Genomic DNA, 17,268 nt, shown 5'->3' with positions numbered 1-17,268 from the left:
TTTAAGGTCCCTTCCAACCCAAACCATTCTGTGATTCTTTGATTTTGTGAAAAGAGATGTCATCAAGAGCATGGTGCACAGTGGAAAATAAACTGATGACAAGCATGGCAGAACGTGCTTTACATCTGGCCTTGTTGGTTTTGCCTGAATTACAGATATTTTTCACTGTGAGTCATTCCAGGGATGTAACTATCCTTTCAAAATGAAGATGACACAGGAGCCACCTTCTTAATAAGGTTTATGTTCAAAACCAGATAGCTCTGATTATATTGCTGGCCAAAATTGTTGAAGAGCAGCAGGCACTGGATTTGCACAGCAGAAATAAGGCAAACATTAAATGGGAGTTTTCCCTCTGTTGTGTGCAGATAGAAGTATTTGACCATGAACTGAACCATGCAGTTTTATATATCTATAACCACTAAAGAAAACTCTTTTATTGTTAAGGAAAATCAATTGTTGTTGTTATAAGTTGTAAAGAACTTATTTTAAAGACAGCCACAGTTTTTTTTTTTTTAGAGAAGTATACAGTAGATTAATTTACTTTGCATTCAGTTGTCATTAATTAAAGAGATGATTGACTTTTTGAGTCAATGAAGAAGTTTATGGTTGAAATCAATAGGCCAAGTACAAAGGACTAAGGTTGTGTTTATTTTTTATAAACATAACTGTGCATATAAGCAATCAATATTTAATCATCCCATAGGATAAATATCTCAAGAAATCTATATGTGCTAGTCTTCTAGAGAATACAGTGTTTCCCAACAACAGGCATAGAATAAATACCCTTTCATTGACCACATAGAGAAGATGGTTGCAGACTGCTGCAATAAAACACTGCTACATTTTTATAGTCCGTTTTCTCCGACATCAGGGAAACACATTTTGCTTTTCTGCTAGCTTTAAGAAAAAAGATTTCTAAATATTCAAAGGTAATCAATATAAAGGAGCCCCTGTGAAGCCTTCTGTGCTGTGGATTGACTGAACGTAGGTATGCTCTGCTAAATTAATTACAGGTTAGCATATGATAATGCTAATAAATGCATCAGAAATGTGTTTTTTTCCTCAGTGCTTTAAAAATACTCACAAACAATTGGAAAACTCTTGTTTCAGCTTGGTCAAAGTAAATTTCCCAAAATGTATCTCACCATTTTCTTAGTAAGGCAAAGATCTTTGATTATAAGAATTTTTCTCCTACAAAAATTCTTTTTAGGCAGATCTTGTTTCTTTCAAATTTTAAAGCTCTGAACACGAATTGACATGCAGACATTATGTTTTGAAGATGGATTTGCTGGTGCATTCTCTCTTTGAAACATCAGCCTGGACTTTAGCACAGCCTGGGTGTTGGGTAGAAGCTGTTCAAGTGATTTAAAGAAAGTGGGTGATGTGGATTTGGCTCCTTCCCAGCCAAGGCTGCTTAAATAGATACCCAGATCTCTGGAGGAAGACAGTGCTGCAGGAGCAAAGGCAGAGGGCTGCGTTGTTCTTAGTGCTTTAATGCGAACCAGTGCATGACCAAGAGCTTTGGGTGTCTCCAACATGGAGTCTAGCTTTGCAGAGCCTCCCCGGTTTCATGCTAGGAGTTTGGAATGCCCCAAGGCATTGTAGGAATCTAAATCCTATTTTTAGGGTAAGTTGGGCATTTCACTGGGGTGCCTCAAAATCATGCAGACCTTTAAAAATTTTGTGCTAGAAAAACCATGGTTTTCCTTCTGGTTGCATGTCTGACCTTCATTTTTTTTACTGTATCAGCAAGTAAATGAGTTCAGATGCTACACCTGTATTCAACACTTTTAATACTGGTCAGCCAAGGGTCCATTGCTGTTTCACACCTGGTCTGGGAATCAGCTCTGCGCTGATGCCCAGGCTGCTAGCAGGGGTCCAGCAGGGTTGTGTCAGGCTTCAGGAGTGATGCCTCCAGTCATCCATCTCACTTCCAACAGCTGGGTTTATGTTCCTAGTGAAAAAAGAAGATTGAGAGCTGAAGGTGGCAAAAGCTGTGTGGATACTGATTTTCTTTGCTTATTTGTTCAACAGTGGAGCTCAAAAATCAGGCAAGGGGATGCTTTGTGTCAAATCTAGCAACAATTTTGAGATGTTTAGGGGTTTTATGGTTTCCATGGTAAAAATTAGAACAGAGCTGGTGTTGATTGCAAGGCAAAAAATGTGTGTTACTTCCTATTGAGAAATGCCAATATCCAATATTGGCTTAGGATGCATAAAGCTGAAATGAAATCAAATTGTGTTGCTTTCAGAATTAATAAAATAATGGAGCTTCTTTACTGCTTTTGTTTGGGTGGTGTAGAAAAGGGCAATAGTCTAAAGAAGAACTGAATTTGATACAAATTCATGACTACTTTTGGTAACTTTAAACATGTAGCATTAATTATTGAAATTATTTGCAAAGTTTCTGTTTCAGTATTTCCTTACTCAGAAATGAGGTGCAACAGAGAATATTTTACAGTAGACCACCGTAAGTAGTCAGAAGTACCTCTAAGCAGCAGCTAGCTAACTTCAAATGATGGAAAGTCAGTATTGGCTCATGCAACTGGAAGCGCAGTTTTGTTAATGCAGTACCCACAAGTGTAATTGGCAACCAGCATGGTGCTATAAAACATATGCCCTTAAAAAAAAACACCAATGACATATATTAAAAAAAAAAATAATTGAAATTTAGGTAATTTTCTCCAGATTTATGTTTTTCTGATTCTTAATTTTTGTTAAAGGGACAGACACAGTCATGAAATTATATTTGGTAATATACTGCTCACTTTTAGGACACAGTCAATAGTTTTAATCTTCCTTGTAGTCAACTTCATAGTTTGATTAAAAAAAAAAATAAAAAAAATAGAATAATTACAAAGAACAAACAACAAAAAGTACAATGGAAGTAAGATTAGGAAATTTTCCTTTAGAAGACCAGCAAATTACTGCAAATGTAGTTTATTTGGATGAATTGTGGTAGGTTTAGTACTAGATTTCAGATATTTCCATATATATTTTTATTGCATCAGCAAATTAAAGTTCTGGAATAAAAATTATTGTCTCCTTAGTAAACTTGTTATGGGTGAACCTTTAATAGGTAAGACCTTCAGTGCACTGACAGGTATGGTAAGCTTAGTGGAACATCTCATTTTACCATCACTGCACCTGTATAGCTGTCTTGGGATGCATGGTAAATATTTAATGCTTTTTCCTTTGTTTTCTGCAGCTACTGTGTGTAATAAGGCAGGGTCTCTGCAAGTAGTACTGCAATATCAGTCACTCTGCTGCCCAAAATCTGTATGATTTCTGGTTATCTATAAACTAAAGTAACATTAGAGACAATGTGACACTTTTTTCTAATGATGCCTTGTTAATTAGATTAATTTCTTGATAAGGCATATAAATAAAAGAAACTATGGATGTTGATGTTGAAAACATTGTGCAGTCTATAAAGCACAAAAATCTATCTTCCAATTTTTTTAATAAAATAGCCTGTTTGCTCATATTGACTTTCTTTGTTCCCTGAAATCCATCCATCTTTGAAAGTACAAGGATTGCTGGTAATTATGCACTAAGACCATTAGTGGCTAGCCTCTTTCTTTCTCATAACAAAAGTGGTAAGTATTTGGAAATCAAACTGCATTTCAGTTCTTCAGTGTGTTCTTATTAGCATCAAATTATGCAACGAATGACAGCTGTGAAACCTCATTGCCATTAACAGGGAGGCAGTACCCAGCTCACAGAGTTGCGGCTGTCCCAGCCTGGTGTGCGCAGCGGCCAAGAACACATCTGCTTGTGTAGCTGGCCAATAATATTTTAAAATCTTGGAGGGAATAGGCATGAGAAGCCAATTTACCTGGTCAGGTTTGAGTCCTGGGTGACATGTTCTAGAGTGAGGTGTCCCTGCCCCTGGCAGGGGGGTTGGAACTAAATGATCTTAAGGTCCTTTCCAACCCTAACTATTCTATGATTCTGTATAGCATAGTAAATTCAGCCTTGGTTAGCTGATGAAATGAACCAAAATGAGCAGCATTTTTTTCAAGGGGAAAAAAAAAAGTTATTTAATGATTTGATAAGTAGGTTTTAAACATAGGTGCAGGTTTGCAAAGGTGGCAGTTCCTAAATATGCAAGAATTCAGTGAGATTTTGTAAAACTCTGTGGCATCTGCTTGGATGCTTGCGTGCTTACACACCATCCCAAATGGAGTTGCTTGCGTGCTTACACACCATCCCAAATGGAGTGCATTGTCCCTCACTGTAGTCTCTGTCTGGTGAGTGTCAGCAGTTCTTCTGATCTAAATGAACATTATACTTTTCCTGCATACAGCAAGCATCTGGGTGCTGCATGGTGCCTATTAGCCCATGGGCTGCCCAAGGTGTGGTGCAGGACCTACACGGGCAGAGGAGAACAGGCAGGTGTCAGCCAGGGGTGGCCTCTTCATAAAGTGGGTTTGCAATCTGCGATCTCATCTGTTTGTAACAGAAATGGCGATTAGTGGGTTGTCTCAGGGAGGTTGGTAGTTTTGCTGTATCTCTAATCCTTCTGTGTTGTTGGAAGGTTTAAGGATGCACCCAGGGTTGCACAGGTCTGCATGTGCTCCCTTTAAGGTGAAGACAACATCTGTTCCAAAAGGTCTTATATTTGCATTCTTCTTTTGATTCTAGGCTGGACAACAGCGTTGGTGGGAACAGGAAATTACAGTGAATGGAAATATTCAAAAGGGAGAATTAATTACCTACAACCTAACCGAGCTGATAAAGCCAGAGGCGTATGAAGTCCGTCTAACGCCCATCACCAGATTTGGGGAGGGGGACTCAACCATTCGGGTCATCAAATATAGTGGTAAGAAGATTTTTGTGTACAAGCAAATGTGTTGTGGTGAATTCTGCATAATTTGGTCTTTCGTACAGGGCATGGCTGTGCTGTGTGAACTGAATACCAGTCCTGGAAATAATGCTGCAAGGGACGAGGGTAGGCTTCTAGGAAGGAGGGTTCTCGGTAGAAACAAAAATTTGTCTCCACCTTTGGAAAGATTCACAATATTGAATACAAAATTAAAATAATAATTAAAAAATCTGAACAGCCGAAATGCAAAATCCTATCAAAGTTTTTGTGAAATAAATGGAAAAATTGAACAAATTGATATTAGCTTCATGAAAAGCTCATTTTAAGAGCTTGTTCTTACTTTGAACACTGAAGGGCAATGAGTTTTGAAGAAAAATCTACAAAAGTATTATTCTGAAAGTGTCAAATCAGTGTTGTGATGTCATCAATATACTTAATTTTTCTTCCAGAATGAGCACTTTCTGAGACATTCTTATTTGAATGTGAGTGATATATATATATAAAGTGACCGTTTCTAGTCCTTAAAAAGTGGAAAGGGGCATTTATACATCTTCTAAAAGGCTGAGCTGTGACGAAAGTTTGTCCACTTTAACCTAACAAGAAAAATACAGTATCCATACATCCTTCCATTCAGTCTCCCAGCATTACCAGGAATTAATTCCTAGAGCTCTGAACAATCCCTTCAAATACCTTTCTTAGGGTATTTTTTTAATGAATAACTGAATCACTTTTTTTTTTTTTTTTTTTTTGGTCTGTAAAAATTACAATGAATGGGCAAGAGGAGCCTTAGAGAGAAGGTAGCTTAGCTAAAGATACTATTGTGCGGTTTGTATTGGGAAACCTGATGTGCTTAGCAGAAAGATTTATCATTGAAGAAGGGATGTGTGTGGCAGGGGGAGATAACTGTAAGCATGGAACCATGAAAGTATTTCATCATTTGGGGACAGACTGTACCAGGGCCTGTACCAATAGGACAAGGGGTACAGTTCTGGATTTCCGAAGGGCCAACTTTGGCCTCTTCAGTCAACTGCTAAGGGAAGTCTCATGGGAAAGTGTACTAGGCGGTAAAGGGGCTCAAGATAGTTGGTTAGCATTCAAGGACCGCTTCTTCCAAGCTCAGGATCGGAGCGTCCCAATGAGTAGGAAGTCAAGTAAGGGATCTAGGAGACCGGCGTGGTTAAACAAGGAGCTGCTGGGCAAACTCAAGTGGAAAAGGAGAATCTATGGATTATGGAAGGAGGGGCTGGCCGCTTGGGAGGAATATCGGACAGTTGTTAGAGGATGTAGGGAGGCAATTAGGACAGCTAAGGCCTCCCTGGAACTCAATCTTGCTAGTCGGGTTAAAGACAATAGAAAGGGCTTCTTCAAATACATAGCAAATAAAACTAAAACAAGAGGCAATATAGGCCCACTGCTGAACGAAGTGGGTACCCTGGAGACAGAGGATATAAAGAAGGCAGAGGTGCTGAATGCCTTCTTTGCCTCTGTCTTTACTCCTGCAGACTCTCCCCGAGGGCCCCGGATTTCTATAGCCCCAGAAGGAGTCAGGACAAAGGAGGAGTTTGCTTTGGTAGATGAGGATTGGGTTAGGGATCAGCTATGCAAACTGGACATCTGTAAATCGATGGGTCCGGATGGAATGCACCCACGGGTGCTGAGGGAGCTGGCGGAGGTCATTGCTAGGCCACTTTCCATCATCTTTGGTAAGTCGTGGGAAACGGGCGAGGTGCCTGAGGATTGGCGGATGGCAAAGGTCACACCAATCTATAAGAAGGGCAAGAAGGAGGACCCGGGTAATTATAGACCGGTCAGCCTTACCTCCATCCCTGGAAAGGTGATGGAACAACTTATTCTTGACTCCATCACTAGGCATATCAAGGATGAGGGGGTCATTAAGAACAGCCAACATGGTTTTATGAGGGGGAAGTCATGTATGACCAACCTTATAGCCTTCTATGAGGAAGTGACTAGGTGGAGGGATGATGGTAGAGCGGTAGATGTAGTTTTTCTTGATTTCAGTAAGGCATTTGATACTGTCTCCCACAGCATCCTCATAGATAAGCTAAGGAAGTGTGGGCTTGACGATCAAGTAGTGAGGTGGATCGAGAACTGGTTGAAAGGAAGAAGGCAGAGAGTTGTGGTCAATGGCGCAGAATCTAGCTGGAGGTCTGTGACTAGTGGAGTTCCTCAGGGGTCGGTGCTGGGACCGGTGCTGTTTAATATTTTCATCAATGACCTGGATGAGGGAACTGAGTGCACCCTCAGCAAGTTTGCTGATGACACAAAACTGGGAGGAGTGGCTGACACACCAGAGGACTGTGCTGCCATTCAGCGAGACCTGGACAGGCTGGAGAGTTGGGCGGGGAGAAACTTGATGAAATTTAACAAGGGCAAGTGTAGAGTCTTGCATCTGGGGAAGAACAACCCCATGTACCAGTACAGGTTGGGGGTTGACCTGCTGGAAAGTAGTGAAGGGGAAAGGGACCTGGGGGTCCTGGTGGATAGGAGGATGACCATGAGCCAGCAATGTGCTCTTGTGGCCAAGAAGGCAAATGGCATCTTAGGGTGCATTAGAAAGGGAGTGGTTAGTAGGTCAAGAGAGGTTCTCCTCCCCCTCTACTCAGCCTTGGTGAGGCCGCATCTGGAATATTGCGTCCAGTTCTGGGCCCCTCTGTTCAAGAAGGACAGGGAATTGCTTGAAGGAGTCCAGCGCAGAGCCACAAAGATGATTAAGGGAGTGGAACATCTCCCTTATGAGGAGAGGCTGAGGGAGCTGGGTCTCTTTAGCTTGCAAAAGAGGAGACTGAGGGGTGACCTCATCAATGTTTACAAATATGTGAAGGGTAGGTGTCAGGATGATGGAGCTAGGCTTTTTTCAGTGATATCCAGTGATAGGACAAGGGGCAATGGGTGTAAACTGGAACATAGGAAGTTCCACGTTAACATCAGGAAGAACTTCTTTACTGTAAGAGTGACAGAGCATTGGAACAGGTTGCCCAGGGGGGTTGTGGAGTCTCCTACACTGGAGATATTCAAGGCCCGCCTGGACAAGTTCCTGTGTGATGTACTGTAGGTTACCCTGCTCTTGCAGGGGGGTTGGACTAGATGATCTTTTTAGGTCCCTTCCAACCCTTGGGATTCTGTGATTCTGTGATTCTGTGAAGGGGTAATGGCTTTAAACTGACAAAGGGTAGATTTAGATTTCGATTAGATATTAGGAAGAAATTCTTCTCTATGGGGATGGTGAGTTCGCAGAGGATGCCCAGAGAATCTGTGGCTGCCCCATCCCTCGCAGTGTTCAAGGACAGGTTGGACAGAGCTTGGAGCAAGGAGTTTGGAACTAGATGATTTTTAAGATCCCTTCCAACACAAACCATTCTGCGATCCTATGATTCTACCATGAGGTCAATTCACAGCTAGCCACATAGGTCAAATTGCTCCAGGAGCTGGATCCAACCATAGTTAGTGCTATGCAGATACCTAAGAGAGCCCAAAGCAGGAAATCACATGCAGCAGAACACCCAAAACCAACCTACAGATGAGGAATTACTTTCAGAAATCATTATAAAATAATTTATCTGAAAAACATTTAAATGCCTTGTGCATTATCTGTACAGTCCTTAATGATCAGTGATTAGCTCAGCCCTACTCAATCTCATAATAAATTATTTTTATCATTGTAATAATATCCAGGAAAAATTTACATTATGTAATCTCAAATATCGATTCTAAAGAATGGAGTGGCACATTTCACTAAATGCCAGATCTGATAATGATGGTGATGAATCTTCACCTGCTACAGGAAAGTGTTTGCAAAGTCTTTGTTTCCTAAATCTCCTGAGAACAAAATCTAAATTAAAGAAACGACTTGCTTACTACATCCATGAAGTTACAAATGAGGAGAAGATGGCCATACTGGTGCAATTCCTGTTGGACTTTGCCTCTTCGTTGGACCTCCTTACCCTAAGAAGTTCCTATTTTCCAACACTAGCAGTATTAGTCAGGTCTCTTTGGGGCTCCCCACATACAGGTAGGAAAGACCCAGAGTTTTCCCAAAGGTGATCAGGATCAGGAGCTTCATTCAGTCATTTGGGGTTTCTCTGCACCAGTCCCAGTCTCTCCATGGTGGCTGTGATAGGGACACATATCCTCACTAGTGACCTAATGACTCACTAGATACCTAGGGACACTAGGTATCCTCACTAGTGGTTACCTAGCTTGTGCTATGTCTCACTGCCCTCATCTATGGACCTTGAAATTTCTCCCATTACTTAAATAATGACCAGTGCTCCTATAAGGAGAAAAAAAAAAAAACCAAAAAAACACCATTGGGGTCACTCAGTTACTACTGCCCTATTTTGGTGGGGGTCTTAATCTGGCAAGTCTCAGAAGGTTGATTGAGGTCTCGGCTGTGGCTCCCAACTGTGCTGAGTTTGAGGTCTTAATGAAACATTATGTGTTTTACATTTCTAGCCCCTGACTCGCAGGAAGAACATTCCCATGCAGCATAAAAAGCATATTTTGTCTACGGAAATTTTTTCTGCTAGAATCTGCCATTAGCACAGATGTGAACAACATCCCATTTCAAATGTGCTGATGAGGTGCCAATGTAAAATCCAGCTGCCCAGGAGAGAGGAAGCTGTTGCGTCTGTACCCTAGATGGAGAGATGCTTTTGGGAGCAATACGCAGTGCTGTTACCCTGATGGTGACAAATTCACAGCTTCAGGAATCATGACCCAGATGCTAATCACTAAGATAAACCTAAAGTGACTTCCCTTTAAAGAAGGATCCCAAAACCACTGAGGCTTTGCATGCTTAAAATAATAATTTTTATCTTAGGATTCATCCAATGACTCAAGTATCAGCCATCTATTTACAGGGTAATTTTAAGGATGTTACAGCTTCAACTCTAAAATAATGATATAATGGACATTATTATAATGCAAATCCAGTTCTTATGATCTGAAATGCTGGAATCTTAGAAAAGCAGTTAATGTGCTAGCACGATCCACGGCAGCAGGCCTGCATCAATGCAAGAAATAACTATAAACAATACCCAGAAAAACAAAGACATCAAGCAGATGTTTCTTAAAAGGAGAACTAAGATTTATTTTTTTACATTTTCTCCAATTACATGGGTTTTTTTAATTGTGATACCTCAGGCAAGGGGGAAAACATTTGAGTTTTAGGGTAGATATAGTTTAGAAATTTGATATATAGCATATACTTAGATGAGATATTAGGAAGAAATTTTTCCCTGTGAGGGTGGTGAGGCCCTGGCAAAGATTGCTCAGAGAAGCTGTGGCTGCCCCATCCCTGGCAGTGTTCAAGGCCCGGTTGGACAGGGCTTTGAGCAGCCTGGTCTAGTGGGAGGTGGCCTGCCCTTGGCACAGGGTGAACTCGATGATCTTTAACGTCCCTTCCAAACAAAACCATTTTGTAGTTCTGTGTTTCATATTTTCAGCAGGATTTTGTGTGTGTGTGTGCGTCTTTGTGTGTTCAGTTTTGATCAGTATTCCAGAAGCATGCTGGCCTCTAGCAGCATCAGCCCTTCTTATGCCACCACTTCAGGATTACTCTTTTTGGAGGACTAGGACCCATGAATATGTCCTTTCATGTCTTGAATATCTCGAAGGATGGAGACTTCACAGTCTCTCTTGGCAACCTGTTTGGTGTTCAATCACCCTTACAGTAAAAACATATTTTTTCTTAGGTTTGAAATGCACCATTGTATACTGGTGAGGATTTCCACTGTAAACATTTTTTTGCCTTATTGTTTAAAACTTTTATCAGGCTAATAGGATTTCACCCCAATTTTTAAAGAAATGCAGCCAGTGTGAAAAACAGATTGGACACGTTTTAGAGTTGCTAAAAATGGTAGCAGTCTCTTTTACCTCTAGGGAATACATTAACTTTCACAGATAATAGATAGGCTATGTCTTCTGTAGTAGGACGATCATGGGTCAGGACTCCACAGAACCGATTTCTCTAGAATATAGTTACATAATGTGCAAGCATCAACAGGACATTTCTAGTGTATTGGTTGCTTTTGCTGTTTTATTAGAGAGGAGAAGGTTTCTCCTGATTTCTTCCAGGAGATTAATAACTGTATGGACATGCCCATATCTCTCCTGTGACTTCAGAGACACTCCAATGACACTCTTTGATGATGTGTCTAGGTCTAACTTCCAGACTGCTAAAGTTAAGCCACATTAATTCAACATGTCAAATCATTTTTATTGGATTACACTCCTTTGTACGTGATGCAGAGGGCATCACCTTCTAAATTAACCCCCACAACTGGAGATTAACATGGAAGTGCTAATATATGAAAATAACAGCTTCCAGTGTGCTAACCTGCTGGTAGCCATCTGAATGTTCAAAATAAGGAGACTATTAAAGCAGGAAAACATCAGTGGTGAGCTCTTTACAATGTATCCTTCCATCCCAAGTGGAAGCTGTAAATACAAAATAAAAACACCACAGTATGCAATCCCATAAATCAAAAACTTACCTATGGCAGAAGCATTTCATAGGGAAATCCCTCGCCTGTCATGATTTATTTTCTCATCTGAATGCTGAAAGTACAGGAGAAAAGAGCAATCATCACAGTAGGAGCGACATTGATAATTACAGCCAAACATCACTTGACAAATTCTTTGGTTGATGCATGTGTTACTCTGCTAGTGAACACAGTCTGCCGAGTAAATACAAACAGGGTAATTTAAGTAGCAGTAATGAATGTTTTGTAGGCTGTTACAAACAGAGATGTCTCATAGTAAGAGCAGATATGTCTCGTAATAACATTTTAAATATTATCTCCATCACTATACATAAATCTGTGTCAGTGTGGCATCACTATACATAAATCTGTGTCTATTTGAGACAAACTGGCTGTGAAGCCCCCCGAGTACTCCAATTAAAACTTCAGTACTTGCTGGTTCAGATGCACACTTACGTTTAAATATTTTTAAAGGAAACTAGTGATTAAAGAAGTGAGTTTAGGTCCCTTCTATGGAAAAAGCCAACAACCTGTTACTACTGTTGGTATGTAGTCAGCACTGCAACAGCAGGAGATGGATGATGGTGGCCAGTCACTTTGTAGTCCAGCTTGCATATTTTCATATGAGGCTTAGACATTCCACAGATTCTGTATGAAAGCAAATAGAACGGTGGTAATTAGTTATTGCTATTATTCTTGTTATTATTATATTTCTAGAACAATTTCCAGAAAAATTAAATTAGTACCAAATACGGCATAAATTATAGGATTTATAAGTTTGCACCAGCATACATTTCCAGAATTATCCAGTGTTGCAAACAGTAAGTTAGGATAATTGCTATTATGGAAGGAATCATAGAATAGAATAGTTAGGGTTGGAAAGGACCTTAAGATGAAGTTCCAGCACCCCTGCCATGGGCAGGAAGGAAGAAAGCCTTGTCCCTGTAAAGTACCAATATTTACAGTGAAGATTGCTTTTCCTGTGCAAACCAAGTGTTCAGAGGTACGGACTCTTGATCTTGGTTAAATCTTTTAGATGCTGGTTGTAATTACCACAAGCAATCAGTTTTCAGTGGTATAAAACATAGCAGTTGAACATCTATCATGCTTCTACTTATCTCCGTCTCTATGTTCTCCATAGCTAGGAAAGCTTGGTTTGCAACTAATTTTTTTAAGGAGGGACATAATGTTGCAGACTCTGAAGACCACTTCACTTTTAAGCTGAGCAGGTATTTGTACTGGGAAGGAGCTGTGGGAAATCTGTCTTGGCATATATGCTGTTGCACTGAACAGAAAGGCAAGCATTAAGAAAAGCCACTCAGCCCACATTTTTCTGTTGTGACCTGCATAAATACAGACCACTGAAAAGTAAAATCATCCAGCACACTGAAATTCCAGCAGTTTTTATTCTCTGCTTGCTGGAGGAACAGCAGGAAGATTAAGGGATCATCCATTTTGGCTCTAACCAAGCTCAAACATTTCATGACATTTTGTTCTCCTGAGATTCCTCGCCAGCAAAACCTTCCTCCCAGCACGAGCCAGGGTCAGCTGAGCAGAGCAGCAATAACCCTCTGAGGTGCACAGGTTTCCCAGACATTTCGAAGTCAGCTATGGGAATTTACTCCCTCAATCATCCATTAATTTCCTTTTATGGCTAATATAACTTGCTACCTGTGTGTCATGCACACAGCAGCCTTGCCTTTCTGCAGTGAGAGCTAAAGTTGTTCACATTGTCTTATAGCAGCATGCTGTATTACTCAGAGGAGTGGGCTTTCTGGCTTTTTTATTTGGTTGTGATGGAGTATTTTTCTTTATTTATAATGTTAGATAAGTTCAGCCAAACTGCTTTAATTTGGTTTTCTGCTGTTGTCAATCAGTGTGAACTGAAGTTTGGCTGCCAAAAAACCTTTCTTGGCCTGCTGTGAACAGTCTGAACAGTATGACTCAAGGTTACACACTGATAATAGTTTCCATAAAAGCATGTATGTTTAGCTACGAATCAAGCGTCGGTAAATGTAGTTCCCAGCAATTTCAGCTAATTCAAGTTCAATCACTCAAGGATTCCACAAAATGAATGTTTCTTAGAGAATGAAAGGTAATTTGTTGGTAAAAGTTATCTAATATAACGTAATGACTAAGTTTTTTAAGAAGATTGCACTGGGGCAAATCACGGCTCATTTGTTTCAGAGAAAGGGAGATAAAGTAGCAGAGTTGCTAATTTAGTGCTGTTTTGAAAACTTCAGATGAAATCTAAAGCTATGCAGAATCCATGACTGGGGTGATGAACCAAGAGTTTATGTCTAGTTATATGGTATGAGAAGGGCAGCAAGAAAACATGGAGCGCCGTTCATCCTGATATCTGATGTTGCCAGATGAGCCCATTATTTGGAGATAAGATTTTATTTCGATTTTCTATTAATAACATTCAATTCCAACTGTGAGCTTAGCATCTTTCTGTTTCTCACATACGTAAGGGCTTATAGCAGAAGGTCCACTTTCTAAGTCATCCATCCTTCAAATTTACCCTTCTGCAAACAGCACAGAACTGGAGACTGATTTCTTATTCAAACCCCATTTTCAGTTTTTAGCATTGTACAGGTTACTCTGGACCTAAACCTGGGTTGTCATTCCCATGATTAAGGGATCTGTAGGCACTGTGGAGGTTTGACTTTCATTCTGTTTCATCCTATTGAGGTGTTAAGTAGATGAACTTCAGTATTAAGGAATTATGGGTGTCGAGGAGTTTGTGAGTGGGTCCTCAGGCAAACATGGGGTGTGATGGAACTGCTGGCAGCTTTTAGGACAGTACACTTCACCTTCCTGTGTCATAGTCTTAAATTTCTTTAACATATCTCCTCCATAGAAAAGGGTTTATGTTCCAGAAGACTTATTTTTTAACTTGGTTGTGTCTCTCAGTCTAATGATGTCAAACCTCTTCTCACAAACTTGCTGTGCTTATTTTTTCTTCTATTTAAAAGTAAAATTGGCATTTCTAAGAATTCAAGTGCTGTCTGTTTCTTAAGACTTATGTGTACACAGACATCTTAAACTGAAGAACACTACTATTTATTGAGTAGAAGGGTAATTCATTATGTTAAGTGTTCTAGAACAACACTTAAATGAAATTTTAAATGCCAAGCAAGGTCCAGCGCAGACCTCTGCTTATGGTGAATTCATCCCTTCTGTAGTTTTTGTTGGATTCCTGTACAAACGCATTACCCTGGAGTTTTGCTACCCAGTCATCCCTATCCTTACAATATCTGCACCAATAATCTAGGTTTGATGCTTAATTCCAGCATCTTGTTTCCCAAGCTGCAGGTACTAATGATGAAGTATACATATCATGGATGGGAGAGGCTACTTTTGCTTTGGGTTGACATGGAGCCACAAAATTTGCTCAGAAAGGAACTTTCCATTTTTGCTGGCTTTCTCATTGTACAAGCTATGATCAAGGTCGTAAAGGGGAGGGGAAAATGGGAAATTTAGGATAATCTTAATATTGATAAGCTAGAATTACTTCTTTGTGCTAATTTTGTTTTTGCTCTGTCTTCCAGCTCCAGTAAATCCACATTTACGTAAGTATTTATCTTTTTAGTTTTTATGTGTATGAAAAACTGTCCTTGCATCTGTTGTTCTTCACAGTTAAAAAATAAATTATATGTATTTTACTTTCAGTCACAGCCCCTAAATTGCAGGGACCACCTTAGTTTTTGTGTGTGAGCTGGGCTGGTGGTTGAAGGTGTCTTTTATATTGTTCTTCCAACGTGCTAAAGAAGGAGTAGATGGAGGATGGAAAAATTATAGCTCCAGCTCATCATTCTTTCTCACTGCCCCGAACAGTTCATCTAAACAGTTCAGCCTAGAGAAGAGAAGGATCCGGGGAGACCTTAGAGCAGCCTTCTAGTACCTAAAGGTGCCAACAAGAAAGTTGGAGAGGAACTTTTGACAAGGACCAGTAGTGATAGGACAAGGGGGGATTGTTTTAAGCTGAAAGAGAGGAGATTTAGATGAGATATTAGGAAAAAAATCTGAGGGTAGTGAGACATTGGAACAGGTTTCCCAGAGAAGTTGTGGCTGCCCCATCCCTGGCAGTGTTCAAGACCAGTTTGGATGGGGGTTTGAGCAACCTGGTCTAGTGGAAGAGGTGTCCCTGCTCATGGTAGGGGGTTGGAACTAGATGAGCTTTTAAGGTCCCTTCCAACCTAAACCATCCTGTGATTCTGTGATTCTATAAAGGAAAATACTAACGTTCTAAAAGTAACCTCCATTTGTGGGCATTGCAGCTCAGTATGTACAGGTGATACCATGGCTTAGTCATGAGAGTAGCTAAATGCCTGAAAGACCTATTGTGTAGGAACTGTGTCTGCACCTCAACAGGTATGGTAGAAATCTTGAGGGAAATGTCAGTTTATGAAATTTTCTGACTTCATTTATTTTTGTGTAAGAATTGCATTTGTAGTTCTTAAGTTATTATGCTGCTTCAGAGGGTAGTCAGAAGCTCATCTGCAGCTTTAAAACAAAAAGAAGACTTTTTTCATGCAGTACATGTGGGAATCATGGACCTTATTTACACAGAGAAATGTGGAGACCAGAAGTGTAACTTGGGTGTGAAAGTGTTCAGACAAATTCACAGGGAACAGCTCCACAGGCATAATTGAAATTGCAAACAGACTGTTTTCGCTAATGTGCTGATGCTCAGGCACAGGGATGTGGGTAGATGTAGTAGAGGGTAGATTCAGATTAGATACTAGCAAGAAATTCTTCACTATGAGGGTGGTGAGGCACTGACACAGGTTGCCCAGAACAGCTGTGGCTGCCACATCCCTGGCAGTGTTCAAGGCCAGGCTGGATGGAGCTTGGAGCAACCTGGTCTAGTAGAAGGTGTCCCTGATCATGGAACTAGATGGTCTTAAAGGTCCCTTTCAACCCAAATCATTCTATAGGTCTGTGATGCTATACTGCAGGGCAGAAGTTACTTCTTTAAAGTTCTAACACTTTTCTATGGACACGAAATTACCACAAATTTCACAAACAGGAGGCTGTGTCCTACCTTTGTCATGTTCCAGTAAAACCACCCTATTCCTAACAGTCCCCACATCTATCTACTTCATCTTTTTCTTCTACACTACAGCAAATGCTTGTTTTTCTATCACAACATATTCTGACATTCCTCTTGCTTTTAATAACACATGCTAAAAATATTCCTGTGCAGGGAATGGGATTCAGTCTGCCATTATTGTTGATGTCACACAGCCCTAATCAGGCAGAAAAACAGTGCTGTCCTGTATCAGCAGTCTCTTTCTCCAACTGTCACAGATGATGGTTAAGCCTCTCTGTAAATCTTGTTTGCTGAAGATCTTGTACAATGCATTAATAATTAATCAGAAGTTAGTTCAAAGCTCACAGGAGCTGAAGGAACCACTCCCATTGATTTAAATGAGCAGTACATGAGACCTTTGCTAATTAATATATTAAATATGTACTCTATAATGTTAAGAATAAAATGCATTGCAATCCCAAGTACTTCACAGTGTAGCCCTCTATGATTTCAAGATCTGAAACTGTCTCAGTTTTAAAATGTCTCTGTAGCTCTACTAGGCACATGGTAGAGTGCAGGTGGCGTCCAAATGGCCCTTGCAATAGGGAGTGTATTAGGGATCAAGTGAGGGAGGACATCTCCGCCAGCCTGTCCACTGTTTCCTTCATATGCTTTCTAGGTCTGCCTCTCTCTGCACTGGTGGTGATGGGAAGGTTACCCACCAGAACTATAGGGTGCCCAGTGTAACTTCTTTCAGATGACCAAAGAGATGGTAAAATTTTGGTGTGCTTTTTTCCCCCAACAATTCCTTGAGTGAAATGCATTGACAGGGAAGAAACCTTCACCTGCAAATGGGTTCAAACCTGTAAACTGCAGAAGATAAATTCTGTCTCCCGTAA

The 17,268-nt window shown here is 40.4% G+C and overlaps 1 protein-coding gene across 3 annotated transcripts in view; it reads left to right on the top strand.

Moving 5' to 3' along the window:
- The window catches only part of MDGA2 (MAM domain containing glycosylphosphatidylinositol anchor 2), a 387,881-nt gene that overhangs the window by 345,489 nt on the left and 25,124 nt on the right, over nucleotides 1-17,268 (top strand). For all 3 annotated transcript variants that reach the window (XM_065685163.1, XM_065685161.1, XM_065685162.1), the window contains exons 11-12: nucleotides 4,648-4,825; nucleotides 14,886-14,906. In XM_065685163.1, the coding sequence (XP_065541235.1) occupies nucleotides 4,648-4,825; nucleotides 14,886-14,906 (199 nt within the window). The remainder of the gene's footprint in view (nucleotides 1-4,647; nucleotides 4,826-14,885; nucleotides 14,907-17,268) is intronic.

This window comes from Lathamus discolor, chromosome 6 (assembly GCF_037157495.1).
Source record: "Lathamus discolor isolate bLatDis1 chromosome 6, bLatDis1.hap1, whole genome shotgun sequence".
Classification (NCBI taxonomy): domain Eukaryota; kingdom Metazoa; phylum Chordata; class Aves; order Psittaciformes; family Psittacidae; genus Lathamus; species Lathamus discolor.
The sequence above is the reverse complement of the archived record's forward strand: the minus strand, read 5'-3'. Positions and strand labels throughout refer to the sequence as shown.